This window comes from Drosophila takahashii, chromosome 2R, assembly GCF_030179915.1.
Source record: "Drosophila takahashii strain IR98-3 E-12201 chromosome 2R, DtakHiC1v2, whole genome shotgun sequence".
Classification (NCBI taxonomy): domain Eukaryota; kingdom Metazoa; phylum Arthropoda; class Insecta; order Diptera; family Drosophilidae; genus Drosophila; species Drosophila takahashii.
In genome coordinates, this window is record NC_091679.1 from 33,113,078 (window position 1) to 33,125,108 (window position 12,031).

The following is a 12,031-nucleotide window of genomic DNA, read 5'->3' on the forward strand; positions in this document are numbered from 1 at the left end:
GCCTAACGCCGAATCTCCTCCAGACGATCCAGGCGATCCAGCATGGTGGGATGCGTGTGGTTCCAGCTGGAGTAGCAGGGATCCGAGACGGGGAATGCCATATTATCCGCATACAACTTGAGCAGCGCCTGGCGGAGTTCCCCGGCGTAGCCCAGGCGGTGGGCAAACCGATCCGCCTGGTACTCAAAGCAGCGCGTCATGCTCAGCATGCTGAAGTTGGCCAGCGTCATGTAGGGAGTGAGTACGAAGCCGAAGATTATCAGGCATCCGATGACAATGGGCTGCAAACCAGGAGCCAATCCCACCGCCTGGTAGATGGGTCCATGGGCAAACATGAAGGCAAAGAGCACGAGCGTCAGTATGAGATGAAGTTGGAAGGCCAAGATCGCCTTGTAGAAGTGTCCATTCCTCCAGTGACCCAGTTCGTGGGCCACAACAGCCGTAACCTGCGCATCCGTCAGTCCCCTGCCCAACTCCTCCGGCGACAGCTGGCTGAGATCTTGCTTGCCCCTGTTCAGCAGCAGGGTGTCGAAGATCACGATTCTCTTGAGGCAGCAGCAGCCGTAGAAAAAGGCATTGCTGCCCATATTGGGGTCATGCACCCGGATGATGCGCACCTGGCTCATGGGAAAGCCCACCTGCCGCGTTAGATACTCCAGTTGGGTGAGCAAATTCGAGTTTTCCAGCCGCACACGCTTGCCCACAAAGGGATCGATCAGAAAGGGAATCAGCAGGAGCAAGATGAGCGTGAAGATCAGCGATTGAAGGTACAAGCCCAGCGGAGCATAGGGCCCCAGGCCGATGAACATGTAAACCAGGGCAACCACCACCGCGATGGTAACTGCCGTTCCCAGCAGCAGGTCAACGACAAAGTGGCAGATGCGAAACCACCACGATACTTTTGCCCTGGGCTGCAAGCTCTTGATGCAACATTTCTCGTAAATCATGGCAGGGACATTCTTAAGCGAGAAGTAAACGCTCAGGAAGAGCACGAAGATCACGGAGACGCAGGCCTCGTGCTCCATCCACTTGGCCATGGCGCATTTGCCGGCCATTCCATACAGCCAGGCGTAGAAACCGAAGTAGAGCTCAAGCACACCCATTATGACCACCGTGAGCAGGGTATTCACAATAGTCAGCCAGCCCTTGTGTATCTTGTAAACGCGCATCTTGTCATAGAGTTCCTGCGGCAAATAGGGGCTAATAACACTGGGAACTCGGTTCGTTTTGTAGGTCAAAAGTATCTGAAAAGAGAAATTAATTCAGTTAAATAGTAATAAGAGATATCCTTGTAACTTACGTCTCGCAGCAGAAGATAAACGGCCCAGAGATTGTCCAGAACCAGAAAAGCAATGATTATAAAGAGTATGGCTCTTGGATCATCCCAGAAGTATGCAGACATGTTGACATTTTAGGCATATTTTATACAATTTTTAAGCTCCGTTAGGGAATCATTTTCGGGTAGGTTCTGACTGACGGATTTTAAACTACCAGTTTACATGTTTGAAATCAAAGCTTGCAAATTATCTCTACATAAATCGATCTTTAATACAAAACCTGGAATATTTTATTGGGGTTAGTCCCCGGACTTTATTACTTGTACGTTAAAACAAAGGGAACAGTGTAAACTTTGGTCTTGAGTGATGTCTGCGCTCCTAGTTCAGCTTCTTCTCCTCCTTGAGCTCCTTCAGCCGATTCAGCCGCTGGAGCAGAGTGGGATGCGAGTGGTTCCAGGTGGAGTAGAGCCAATCGTAGACCGGAAAGCCAAGGTTGTCCACGTTTAGTTTGATGAGAGCCTGGCCCAACTGCTCGGCGAATCCGAGCTTGAAAGCGAACTCATCGGCCTGGTACTCAAAGCGACGCGACAGAATCGTCATGGCAAAGTTCATTAAAGCGTTATACGGAGCCAGGACATAGGTGAAAACAATGAGCAATCCCACGAGAATCGGGCGAGTGCCGGGCTGGAATCCCATGGCCACGTAGAAGGGTGGGTACTTGAAGACATAGCCAAAGACCAGGAACATCAGGAAGAGATGGACCTGCATGATAACGATGTTCTTGGTGACGTGTCCCAGTTTCCAGTGACCCAGCTCGTGTCCCAAAACAGCCAGCACTTCCTCGTCCGTGCAGCCCTTGCCCTTTTCCTCCTCAGACAACTCCGAGTCATCGGATTTACCCTTGTTCAGCAGCAGCGTGTCGAAGAGCACAATCCGCTTCGAGTTCCAGAGGCCATAGAAGTAGGCATTGCTGTGCGACGAGCGCTTGGAACCCTCGACCACGAACAGCTTGGTAAGCGGGAACTTCAGCGAGGCGGCAAGATCCTCGATGGACTGCCGCAGAACACCCTTCTCCAGCGGCGTATACTTGTCGAACAGGGGAGCGATGAAGATCGGATACAGGGTGAGCAGAACCAGCGAAATGACGCCCGTGAAGATCCACAGCCAGATGAAGAAATTGTCGCCGCCACGCTGGACAATGAAGATAATGGCCGCCGTGATGGGAATCATGAGCACCTGGGTGACCAGGAAGCCCTTCAGCTGATCCCAGGCGAAGAAGCGCGCCGTCTGCTTGTTGAAGCCGTGCGTCTCCTCCAGCACGAATATCTTGTAGATCTTGAAGGGCAGCCCCTTGAAGGTGCTCAGGACATTCGAGATCAGGACGAAGACGCAGCTGACGATGATCTCGTTCTTGGAGTCCCACTGCAGCTTGTCCACCACCTCGACGGACAGCTGCCACAGGAGGGCGATCAGGCCGATGTACAGCTCCATGCAGAGCAGGCCCACATCCATGACCACGGCCTTGAAGATGCCGAAGTTCTCCTGGTCGAGGCCATACTTTCGCGCCTTATGGAACGTCTCCTCGCCCATGTGTGACGTCAGCTCGGCGGGCACCTTCAGTGCAGTGCGGTACACTTTCACCTGGCGGCGACGGCGGAGAGAGAAAGGGGAAGCAGGCCAATTAACATTTGCGACTCTAAATTTATCATTCGCAATTCGCATTGATAAAATTCCTCGCCCAGTGTCGCCATCTCGCTCCAACGAGCCGGCACCTCGGGAAAGGAAAACTCACCTGCCGCAGCGAAATGTAAATCTCCAGCGCATTCTCGATAACAACCAAAAGCAAAATGCTCAGCAGCACGGTCTCTGCGTCCAATTCAGACATTTTTAAAAAGCTATTTCATTAAAAACTAATAAAACTGGAATTTATTTTACAAGCGCTTTTTTTTTGTGACGAATCGTAAGTATGACCGTTGCGCGGTCGTTTGAATATGCCAAAGCCAGAGCACTTTGATAGGTCTGGCAACGCTGGCTGCAAGCGGAATCCAAATAGAAATAAAGATGTTATTCCTGCGGCGATTTTACAGCAAATCCGGACGTATAGCCCAGATATCCAGGTCGAAGAAGCCAGGAGACCCTTTCAGCGTGCAGGTGGGATAGATAGCTAATAGATTAGACACCTTGCTCATTCAGTAACTGGCTCTCCCAAAAGGGCTGGATCAAAAACGTACGCCGGCTGAAGAACAACACATTTCTGGACGTGAATGATGGATCCACGAGCAGCAGATTCCAGGTGGTGGTGCCCAGGACTCCGGAGAATCAGCATCTAGCTCCGGGCAGCGTCATCTCGGCGGTGGGTCAAATCCAAGTGTCCCCGAATGGCAGCTTTGAGTTGCATGCGGATCGGGTGGAAATGTTGGGTAACTCATGGTAAACCCAGGATTAAAGAATCCTCTAAAGCTAAATCTGCCTTCCCCAGCTGAAGGACACCTGCAGGATGGCTATCCCTTCAGCCCCAAGCAGAAACATCCACCGGAATATGTCCGCGAGCACTTGCATCTCCGTTCCCGCGTCGATTTCGTGGCCGCCCAGATGAGGATCAGGCACAAGGCCCAGAAAGCCATTCACGACCACATGGATGAGCTGGATTTCGTGCAGATCAACACTCCCCTGCTGACCACCAACGATTGCGAGGGAGCGGGGGAGGTGTTCCGGGTTCAGCCGGACTCGGAAGCTCTGCTCAAGCAGATGGCCAGGCCAAATGTTCCCGTGGAGCAGAGCTACTTCGATGGCAAGGTATTCCTCAGCGTCTCCGGGCAGCTGCACCTGGAGGCCATGACCTACGGCCTGGGCAATACATACACCCTCTCGCCAGCCTTCCGAGCGGAGAACTCCAAGTCGCCACTGCATTTGGCCGAGTTCTACATGTTCGAAGCGGAGTTGGCCCATTTGGAAGATTTGGAGAAGTTGGCGGGGTTCATTGAGCAGATGCTAAAGGCTGTGACAAACCGCCTGCTGGAAACGAGCCCCGAGGATCTCCGTTTCTGTCAGAAGAACTCGAACTCCAGCTCTGATTTGCCTTGGTTACAAGTTCCCTGGAAGATAATGAGTTACGACGAAGCTTTGCAGGTTCTGCAGGAAAACAAGGATAGCCTAAAGACTCCCATAAGCCTGAATGAGGGCTTCTCCAAGGACCAGGAACTGTTTCTAGTGGCGCACTGTGCTGCTCCCGTTTTCGTTGTGGATTGGCCTGCTCAGCAAAAACCCTTCTACATGAAAGTCTCCCGAACGAATCCAAATAGGGTTCATGCTTTGGACCTACTGATGCCAGCTGTTGGCGAATTATGCGGCGGAAGCCTGCGTGAAAGTGATCCAGCCATATTGAAATCCCATCCGCAACTGCCAAAGGATCTTTCATGGTACGTTGACCTGCGAAAGTACGGAGGAATTGCCACCGGAGGATTTGGCATGGGCTTTGAGCGTTACTTGCAGCTTATCACAGGCGTTAAGAACATCCGGGATGTGATACCCTTTCCCAGGTATCCGCACAGCTGCAAAATGTGATTTAAATACGGTGTAAAATTTATTTATTTGTACAGGGTATGCTTATTTTACAAAATTAAGCTACCGTAGGGGATGACAGCCATAGCTGCTGTGGCTTTCGGCTGATTAACGTTTCATAAATTTTCCATCTTATTATCTAGAACGTTTAGCATTTAACGTTTAATTAAATGACAATTGATATAATGGGTAATATAGTAGTCTTAAGATTAACATTTGATTTTAGTAATAATAGGTATAATAGGTATATGTTGATAAGAAGTATATCTTAAAGGCGATTAAGTAAGTTGGCTTTTTTAAGGAAAGTAAGAATGATAAGTAGGTTTTCCGGTTTTGGGTTAGTTAATAGAGGAATGAGATCGGAGTTCGGTGTTGAGGGTCTAATGTTTTGAAACGATGGGCATTCGTTTAAAATATGTTTGATTGATGTGTCAGGGTTGTTGCAGAATTGGCATTGGTTGGAAGGAGGTTGAAGGAATCTATTTGCATGGGTCAGCTTAGTATGACCAAGTCGTAACCGTATAAGTTTGATTTGTTCAGTTCTTGTCAGCCTGGCAAAGAAAGTGTTTTTTGTGTAGTGGGCAATATTGAGTTGGCCGTCATTATACGTTTGGTACCAGGTAGAAGTTTGATTAAGCAGGTGTGAAGAAAAATTTAGGAGTGTTGATTTTAAATATCTGTTTATGTCTGATTTATTTATGTTTGGTGATGCTATTAAGGGGGAAATCGTGGCTGCTTTAGCAGCTTCATCGGCAAATTCATTTCCTGTTATACCTACGTGACTTGGTATCCACAGTATTTTAATTTTTGGAAAGTTGTTTATTAGCAGACTTCGAATTTGGGAGATCATATGTGTAGAATTTTCTATGTTTTTTATGCCTTCAACTACCGATAGGGAATCAGTGCAAATGCATGTTTTCCCTCTCACTTTTAAGGATATCTTGATCGCTTCAAGAATTGCTATAGCTTCGGCTGTATACACTGAAGAGTACTCCGGGAGTACTCCCAGTTTTAAGATTGAGCTCTCTGTTGTTATTGCATAGCCGATTATTTCTTTTGATAAAGATCCGTCTGTGTATATAAGGGTATAGTCTTTTAATTTGTTTTTAGTTTCAAAAAATTCTTTTAAAAATACCTCCTTTGGGGTAATTGATTTTTCATTTTTATTAAGGTGGGTGTCTATTGTGTCGGGATTAATGTGCCATGGTGGATTGGCTTTAGGTAGTTTTTTAGCTAATGTAATTGTTAGGTTAAGATTGGAGCAAATGTTGATGCAGTCTTGGAGCACTGAGTTCTTGTATTTTTTATTGTGTTTATTTATAATTTTTTTCGCTAATGAATTAAGGGGGGTGTCATGGGAGAGTACTATTGTGTTGAAAAGTTTGGCTTTTGCAAATAGGATTTTGTTTTCCAGTGGGCATACATTCGCCTCGAGGTAGAGGTTGTGGGTTGGTGTGGAGTAAAATGCTCCTAACGCAGAGCGCAGAGCTGAGTTCATGTAAGTCTTAATTGGCCTTAAAGTAGACTTTGGGGCGTTACCGTATATTGGTAGGGCGTATTCTATTTTTGAAATGCATAGACTTTTTGCTATTTGGACTAGGGTGCATGGGTGACAATTGTACTTATAGTTTGACAGACATTTAATTATGTTTAACGGTTTAGACAGTGACTTTTTTAGTTTATTAATGTGGGAGTTCCACCTGTATTTTGAGTTAATGGTTAGTCCTAGAATGGTTATTTCTTTAGATGTTTTGATCACGCATGAGCTTATGTCTATTTTGCATTTGCAGTTGATTTTTCTACATATATGAATGTGGTTGCATTTATTTAAGGATAGTGACGCGCCGGAAATTGAGCACCAGTTGTTTATTTCAGTGAAAAGAGTGTCTAGATTGGGTCTTAGGGATTTTCCTCTTTTTAGGTCAATAAGTATATTGAAATCATCCGCATAAGCCGTGAATTTAAGGTTTTTGTGTTTCTCTATGATGTCAGCTATGCTGTTAAATGCTATTAGAAATAGGATAACTGATAATGGGGATCCTTGCGGAATACCATTATACAGATTTCTAATGTTTGAGTGTACCTGATTCGTACGTACTCGAATTTTCCGGTTCGTCATAAAGTTGCTTACATATTTTATGATGGTTTCACCGCAACCCCAAGTCCGTAATTGGCTTAGTATTGTGTGTAATCCTATCTTTTCAAATGCCTTCTCAAAATCTAATGATATAATGGATACGTGTCGTTTTTCGAAGAGGGCTCTGCTGATCAAAGCGTCTACGTACAGTAGACAGTCTGTAACTGATTTGCCTTTTCTAAAGCCAAGTTGGTGATTATTAAGCAGTTTGTTTGTTGTAACAAACCACCATAGTCGTTTGGAAATAATTTTATCTAATATTTTTGATATGCAGGGATTTAGCGATATGGGGCGGTAGGACTCGATCAATGTCTTGTCCTTTCCGGGCTTGTGGATTGGTATAATGGTGCTGACTTTGTATATTTGGGGTATGTGTGTTTTTAAGATGCTATTAAAGAGGGCTATTATTCTATTTTTTACGGGTTTTGAAGCGTGTTTTATCATTGCGTAATTGATTTTGTCGTACCCTGGTGTATTTCCTTTAAGGCTATTCAAGGCTGCAGAGAATTCTATGAAATTAATGTTGTGTTCCATAAATTCTGCTGTTTTGTGCGGTACATCGAGTTGCGTGTTGTTTATTATGTCGTTTTTGGCTTGAAGAAAAGGAGTTGAGAAATTATTGTCTTCGGATCGTGAAGACCAATGGTTGGAGAAAGCTTGGGCTATATCTTCTTGATTTGTTAAGGGGTTGTTTGAATTTTGGTCTATTATACAATGAATAGTCGTTGACTTATGTAAGCCACAGAATGTTCGAATTTTGTTCCAAATTGTTTGACATTTGGTGTCTGGGTTGATATTGGATGTTAACGTTTGTATGCTTTCTTTCTTACTTGTTCTAATTTCCCTTCTGTATAGTGCGTTAGTTCGTTTAAAGTTTATTAGGTTTTCATTGTTCATATTTTGGTTAAATTTTCTCCAGGCTGTGTTTTTTTGTTTTTTAAGGATTCTAAGTTTTTGTTCCACCAGGGAACGTTGTGGTGTTGTTTAGGGGGCTTAGTTTGGGGGATGCTTTTATAAGCACTTTGTAAAATTATTTTATGGATGTTACTGGCTTCTTTGTTAGTATTTTGTGAAATAGGTACGAAAGAGTTTAAGTTGTTTGTAAGTAATTCATATTGGTCCCAATTGGCTAAGTTTATAATAAATCTAGGTATGTATCTATTCTCTTTTTTTTCCTGTGAGTGGAACAATTGTATGCTGATGGGGAAGTGGTCACTTCCTTGCAATGTGTCGCTAATTTTAAACGTGGTGTGAATTTTAAGGTCAGGTGAGCAGAGGGCTAAATCAATGTGGGTATATGAGCTATGTGTGGAGAAGTGTGTGGGTTTACCATTATTTAGAATGATATAGTTGCTGTTGAGTATAAATTTCCCTAAAATGTTTCCTCTTTTATTATTTTTGGGTGATCCCCACATACTATTCCAACTATTAAAGTCACCTGTGATAATAGATGGTGTGTTAGCGCTTGGGAACATTGTTTTCAATTCATTATGTGTGAATTTTTGATTAGGAGGAATGTATGTTGCGAATATATTAAATTTTTTTGCTGATTGAACTTCGAGCGCAATGGTCTCGAATATATGTCCCGTAGGGATTTGTCTGTGTTGTAGTGTTTTATGAATTAATAAGGCGACTCCGCCCTTAGCTACGATAGATGTTGTGTGGTATATTTCAAAATTGACTGGGATAGGGATGTGTTGGGAAGGTGTTATATGGGTTTCTTGAATAGAAATTATTTTTGGATTGTGTTGTCTTATTAAAATTAAGAGTTCGTTATAGTTGTTACTATAACCGTTTATATTCCATTGTAGTATATTAAGAGACATTTTAAAGGGTTGGAATGAGTTTATGGAGCTATGTTGGAGGTTTTCTTAATTTAGATTATGAATTCCTTCTGTGTTTATTAAGTTCTTAATTTTAGATCTAGTTAGCATTGAGGTTTTTGGGCTCTCGTTGGCTTTTTTTAAAAGTCTTTTATCTCTTTTGGATAGGTTTTTTGGGTAAATTTTGCATGTGTTAGACTTATCGTTGGCATTTTGTTCCGAGCTGATGGAGCTGGTGGACATCCCATCTTCGTCTTCATAGGTGATAATTTTCCGTTGGTTGCTTGTTGATGGTTTCTCCAAGGTTGTTGATGGTGTGGGTTTGGTTGGGCTTTGTGTTGCTTCCTGTTGTTGGTGTGTTTGATTTTGGCTAGACTTTGCAACTGATGAATACAACGACCCATCGTGTTGATGTCTCTCCTTGTAGATTGACCAGGCTTTTCGGTAGTCCACTTTTTGTAAGGTTTTTATTGCTTGAACTTCTTGATGGGTTATGAAGACAGGGCACTTCCTATCTCTTGCGTGATGATTGCAATTAGGGTGTTTGTTTTCTAGGCAATTGATACACTGTGGAGTTTCTTTGCATTCTTCTCCATTCAGAACGTCGGTATGAATAGAGCGGCAGCAATTCGGGCAGGCACCTGATCTTTCGCAAAACTTTGCAATGTGTCCAATACGCTGGCAATTGCTACAACGCATTGGCTGTGGGATATATGGTCGAATTTTGATTCTTTCATATCCAATGTTGATGTTTTCCGGTAGGTTGAGTAGCGAGTATGTAAGTATTACAAGTCCAGTTTCGGTGGGGATTCCAACATTGATTTTTTCAAAATTTTTTTTACTTCTATGACATTTTGTTGTTTTAGGTTTTCCAAAATTTCTGCCTCTTCGATATCTCTTAAGTCGTTGCAGTATATCACTCCTTTGCAAGAGTTTAGTGATCGATGTTCTGAAACTTGAATTGGTATGTTTCCAGCCATTATGTTAAGTTTGCAGAGTTTTTCAGTTTGGTTTGGGCTTTTTGTTTTAATCAATAGGTGACCTTCTCTAGTTTTTTTGCACTCTGAGACTTCTCCACCTACGGCAGAGTCGATTGACTTTTTGATTAGAAACGGTGAGGTTTTTTTAAATGTTTCATTGTCCGATCTGGAGACCACGAGGAATTTCCCATCGGGTGCCGGGGGCCTCTTCCAGGGGGGGTCGAGCATTGTTGGTTTTTGGTGACTTAAGCTGTACTTGTTGTGTTACGAGCGTGAGTCAAATTGTCTTTCAAACCGATAAGGGATCTATAAATAGATTACGCGTAGCTTAACTTCGGGTACTGGAAGGTGTTTTTACTTGAGCGAGCACAAGAAAGGCACAACCGTTCGCATTGACTGTCGAAATTGAACTGACGGTGTAAAATATTTTCGTTTATTATTGTTGAAAGTGTAATAAATGTATATTACTCAAGAAACTTTAGGAAATCGTAAGTGGGATCTACATATATAAAATTGGTTAGTTTTCTAAGAGCTTAGTAGCCTCTATAGCTGCCCCAACATGGGCTTGCGACCTGGCCAGGCCTCCTTGGCGTATTTCTTTTTCTGTGGACACAGCGAGTCGCCCTCTCCGCTCGAGTCATGCGGATCCTCGCCATAGCGACGCACTGAAAGGGCAAGATGAGTAATCATAGAAGATTGTAGTGGGGAACCATTACCATTTGCATTGGCCACGGCCAACTTTTGGGCCAAAGTCGAGGTGGGCTCCACGGCCTCGTCGAAAACGGGCAGCACCTCGGGCGCGGGATTTGGCAGCAGCAGGCCCAATTTAGAACCAATGCTCAGCGGGGAAATGGGCTCCAGGTCGCCCTTGCCATGCGTTTCGGCCGGCAGGCCTTGATATAGAGAATTGGTAGGCGAATGGGGCACTGCATTGGGTGGCGGCATGTCCCTGTGGTGCTGCTGCTGCTGCTGGTGCTTCATGTCCGCCAGGCTCTGCTGGAACAGTTGGTGCACATGGGCGGCATTGGCACTCGCCAGGGCGCTGCCCGAATGGATGCCCATGTGGTTGACATCGTAGCGGGCCCGTTTCGCGGGCACCACGGTGGTTTGCACCAGGTTCCGGAAGCGTCCCACATTGGGATCCACATCCTCGGGGTTGATGACAATCTCCTCGTCGTTAAATGTGACATTCCGGATGCGCCGACCCTGCTTCAAGGCGTTCTGCTTTCGCATATTGGTATCATCATCGATTCCCAGCATGGAGATGCGACGATTGTGGGCCGTGTTGTACTCCGTGAGATTCTGGGGGGGATTAGCTTGGGTAAATTATCATGAAACAGAGATTCCTTTGCAGACTTAACCCACATCAAGTTCGGTTTGGCTCTCGGGAAGGCCCAGCAGAGCTCCGTCGCTGGTTTCGCTGAGCGGCAGGTCCTCCATGATGTTGCTGTGGTGGCCCGAGGGTCGCTCCCTGAGTATATAGTTCCGGGTGGAAGCCCCAAAGTGAAAGGTGCTGTTGATCTGCAGTTGTGTGGGCTTGTGCGCCTCCAACCGAAGGGTTCCGATAAAGGTGCCATGGGCTGGAGAACATAGTTAGTGCCTTAATTTATGCAGAACAACCCCGTTTCGAGCACTTACTGGACCCCAGATCCACGAGGTAGGCTATGTTGAGGTGCTTGTGGTACACAAATGCCGAGTGGACCCGCGAACAGGAGGCGTGGTCTATGCAGAAGTCGTTCATCTGGCTGTTGCGGCCGAATAAGTAGCACCTTTTCTCATCGACCATCAGTTTCTGAACTAGTTTCTCGTCCTTCAGCACATCCAGATGCAAGCCAGTGGGCGGTTTGCCGGCCCTGAAAAGAGCAAATATTACTGGCTTCTGGGGGCGCACAGGAGCTGCCTTCAAGAACCCACCAACTGGGGATGTCGTAGCTGCTAGCCATGCGATTATCTTTGTTTAAGCCAAGCAGGAAGCCGGTTTAATCCGAATTTGTTTATTTTTAAGAAAAATCCGGCCAGTGTGTACGCAAAGAAGTTAGCGATGCGATAGTATCGGCTCAGCCCAACATCTTACAGAAGGGGTATTCCTTTTTTAAATATCTTAAAATAGGGATATAATAAAAGATTTCAAAGTATTAAAATATTATAAGTAAATATATATAAACAAGGCTCAGTAAAGTCTAAAATCGTAACAAACAAAATTGAAGTTGTTAAAAATCAAAATACATTTAACATAAAGAAATAAGCCTTCTT

General features: G+C 44.8%; 4 protein-coding genes across 4 annotated transcripts; 1 reads left to right on the forward strand and 3 right to left on the reverse strand.

Moving 5' to 3' along the window:
- Nucleotide 1: 1 nt before the first annotated feature.
- ste24b (ste24b prenyl protease type I) lies at nt 2–1,493 on the reverse strand. Its single transcript, XM_017144009.3, has 2 exons — nt 1,301–1,493; nt 2–1,244 (listed from the first exon to the last, which is right to left on the reverse strand). The coding sequence occupies exons 1-2, from the start codon at nt 1,400–1,402 to the stop codon at nt 3–5; spliced, it is 1,344 nt and encodes a 447-aa protein (XP_016999498.2). The 5' UTR covers nt 1,403–1,493; the 3' UTR covers nt 2.
- Nucleotides 1,494–1,563: 70 nt separating this feature from the next.
- ste24a (prenyl protease type I) lies at nt 1,564–3,270 on the reverse strand. Its single transcript, XM_017144008.3, has 2 exons — nt 3,070–3,270; nt 1,564–2,918 (listed from the first exon to the last, which is right to left on the reverse strand). The coding sequence occupies exons 1-2, from the start codon at nt 3,160–3,162 to the stop codon at nt 1,656–1,658; spliced, it is 1,356 nt and encodes a 451-aa protein (XP_016999497.1). The 5' UTR covers nt 3,163–3,270; the 3' UTR covers nt 1,564–1,655.
- Nucleotides 3,271–3,276: 6 nt separating this feature from the next.
- AsnRS-m (asparagine--tRNA ligase, mitochondrial) lies at nt 3,277–4,859 on the forward strand. Its single transcript, XM_017144068.3, has 3 exons — nt 3,277–3,428; nt 3,490–3,697; nt 3,757–4,859. The coding sequence occupies exons 1-3, from the start codon at nt 3,339–3,341 to the stop codon at nt 4,839–4,841; spliced, it is 1,383 nt and encodes a 460-aa protein (XP_016999557.3). The 5' UTR covers nt 3,277–3,338; the 3' UTR covers nt 4,842–4,859.
- A 5,332-nt stretch (nt 4,860–10,191) lies between these two features.
- On the reverse strand, nt 10,192–11,824 carry NiPp1 (nuclear inhibitor of protein phosphatase 1). Its single transcript, XM_017144069.3, has 5 exons — nt 11,693–11,824; nt 11,417–11,631; nt 11,144–11,358; nt 10,495–11,080; nt 10,192–10,443 (listed from the first exon to the last, which is right to left on the reverse strand). The coding sequence occupies exons 1-5, from the start codon at nt 11,719–11,721 to the stop codon at nt 10,322–10,324; spliced, it is 1,167 nt and encodes a 388-aa protein (XP_016999558.2). The 5' UTR covers nt 11,722–11,824; the 3' UTR covers nt 10,192–10,321.
- Nucleotides 11,825–12,031: the final 207 nt, after the last annotated feature.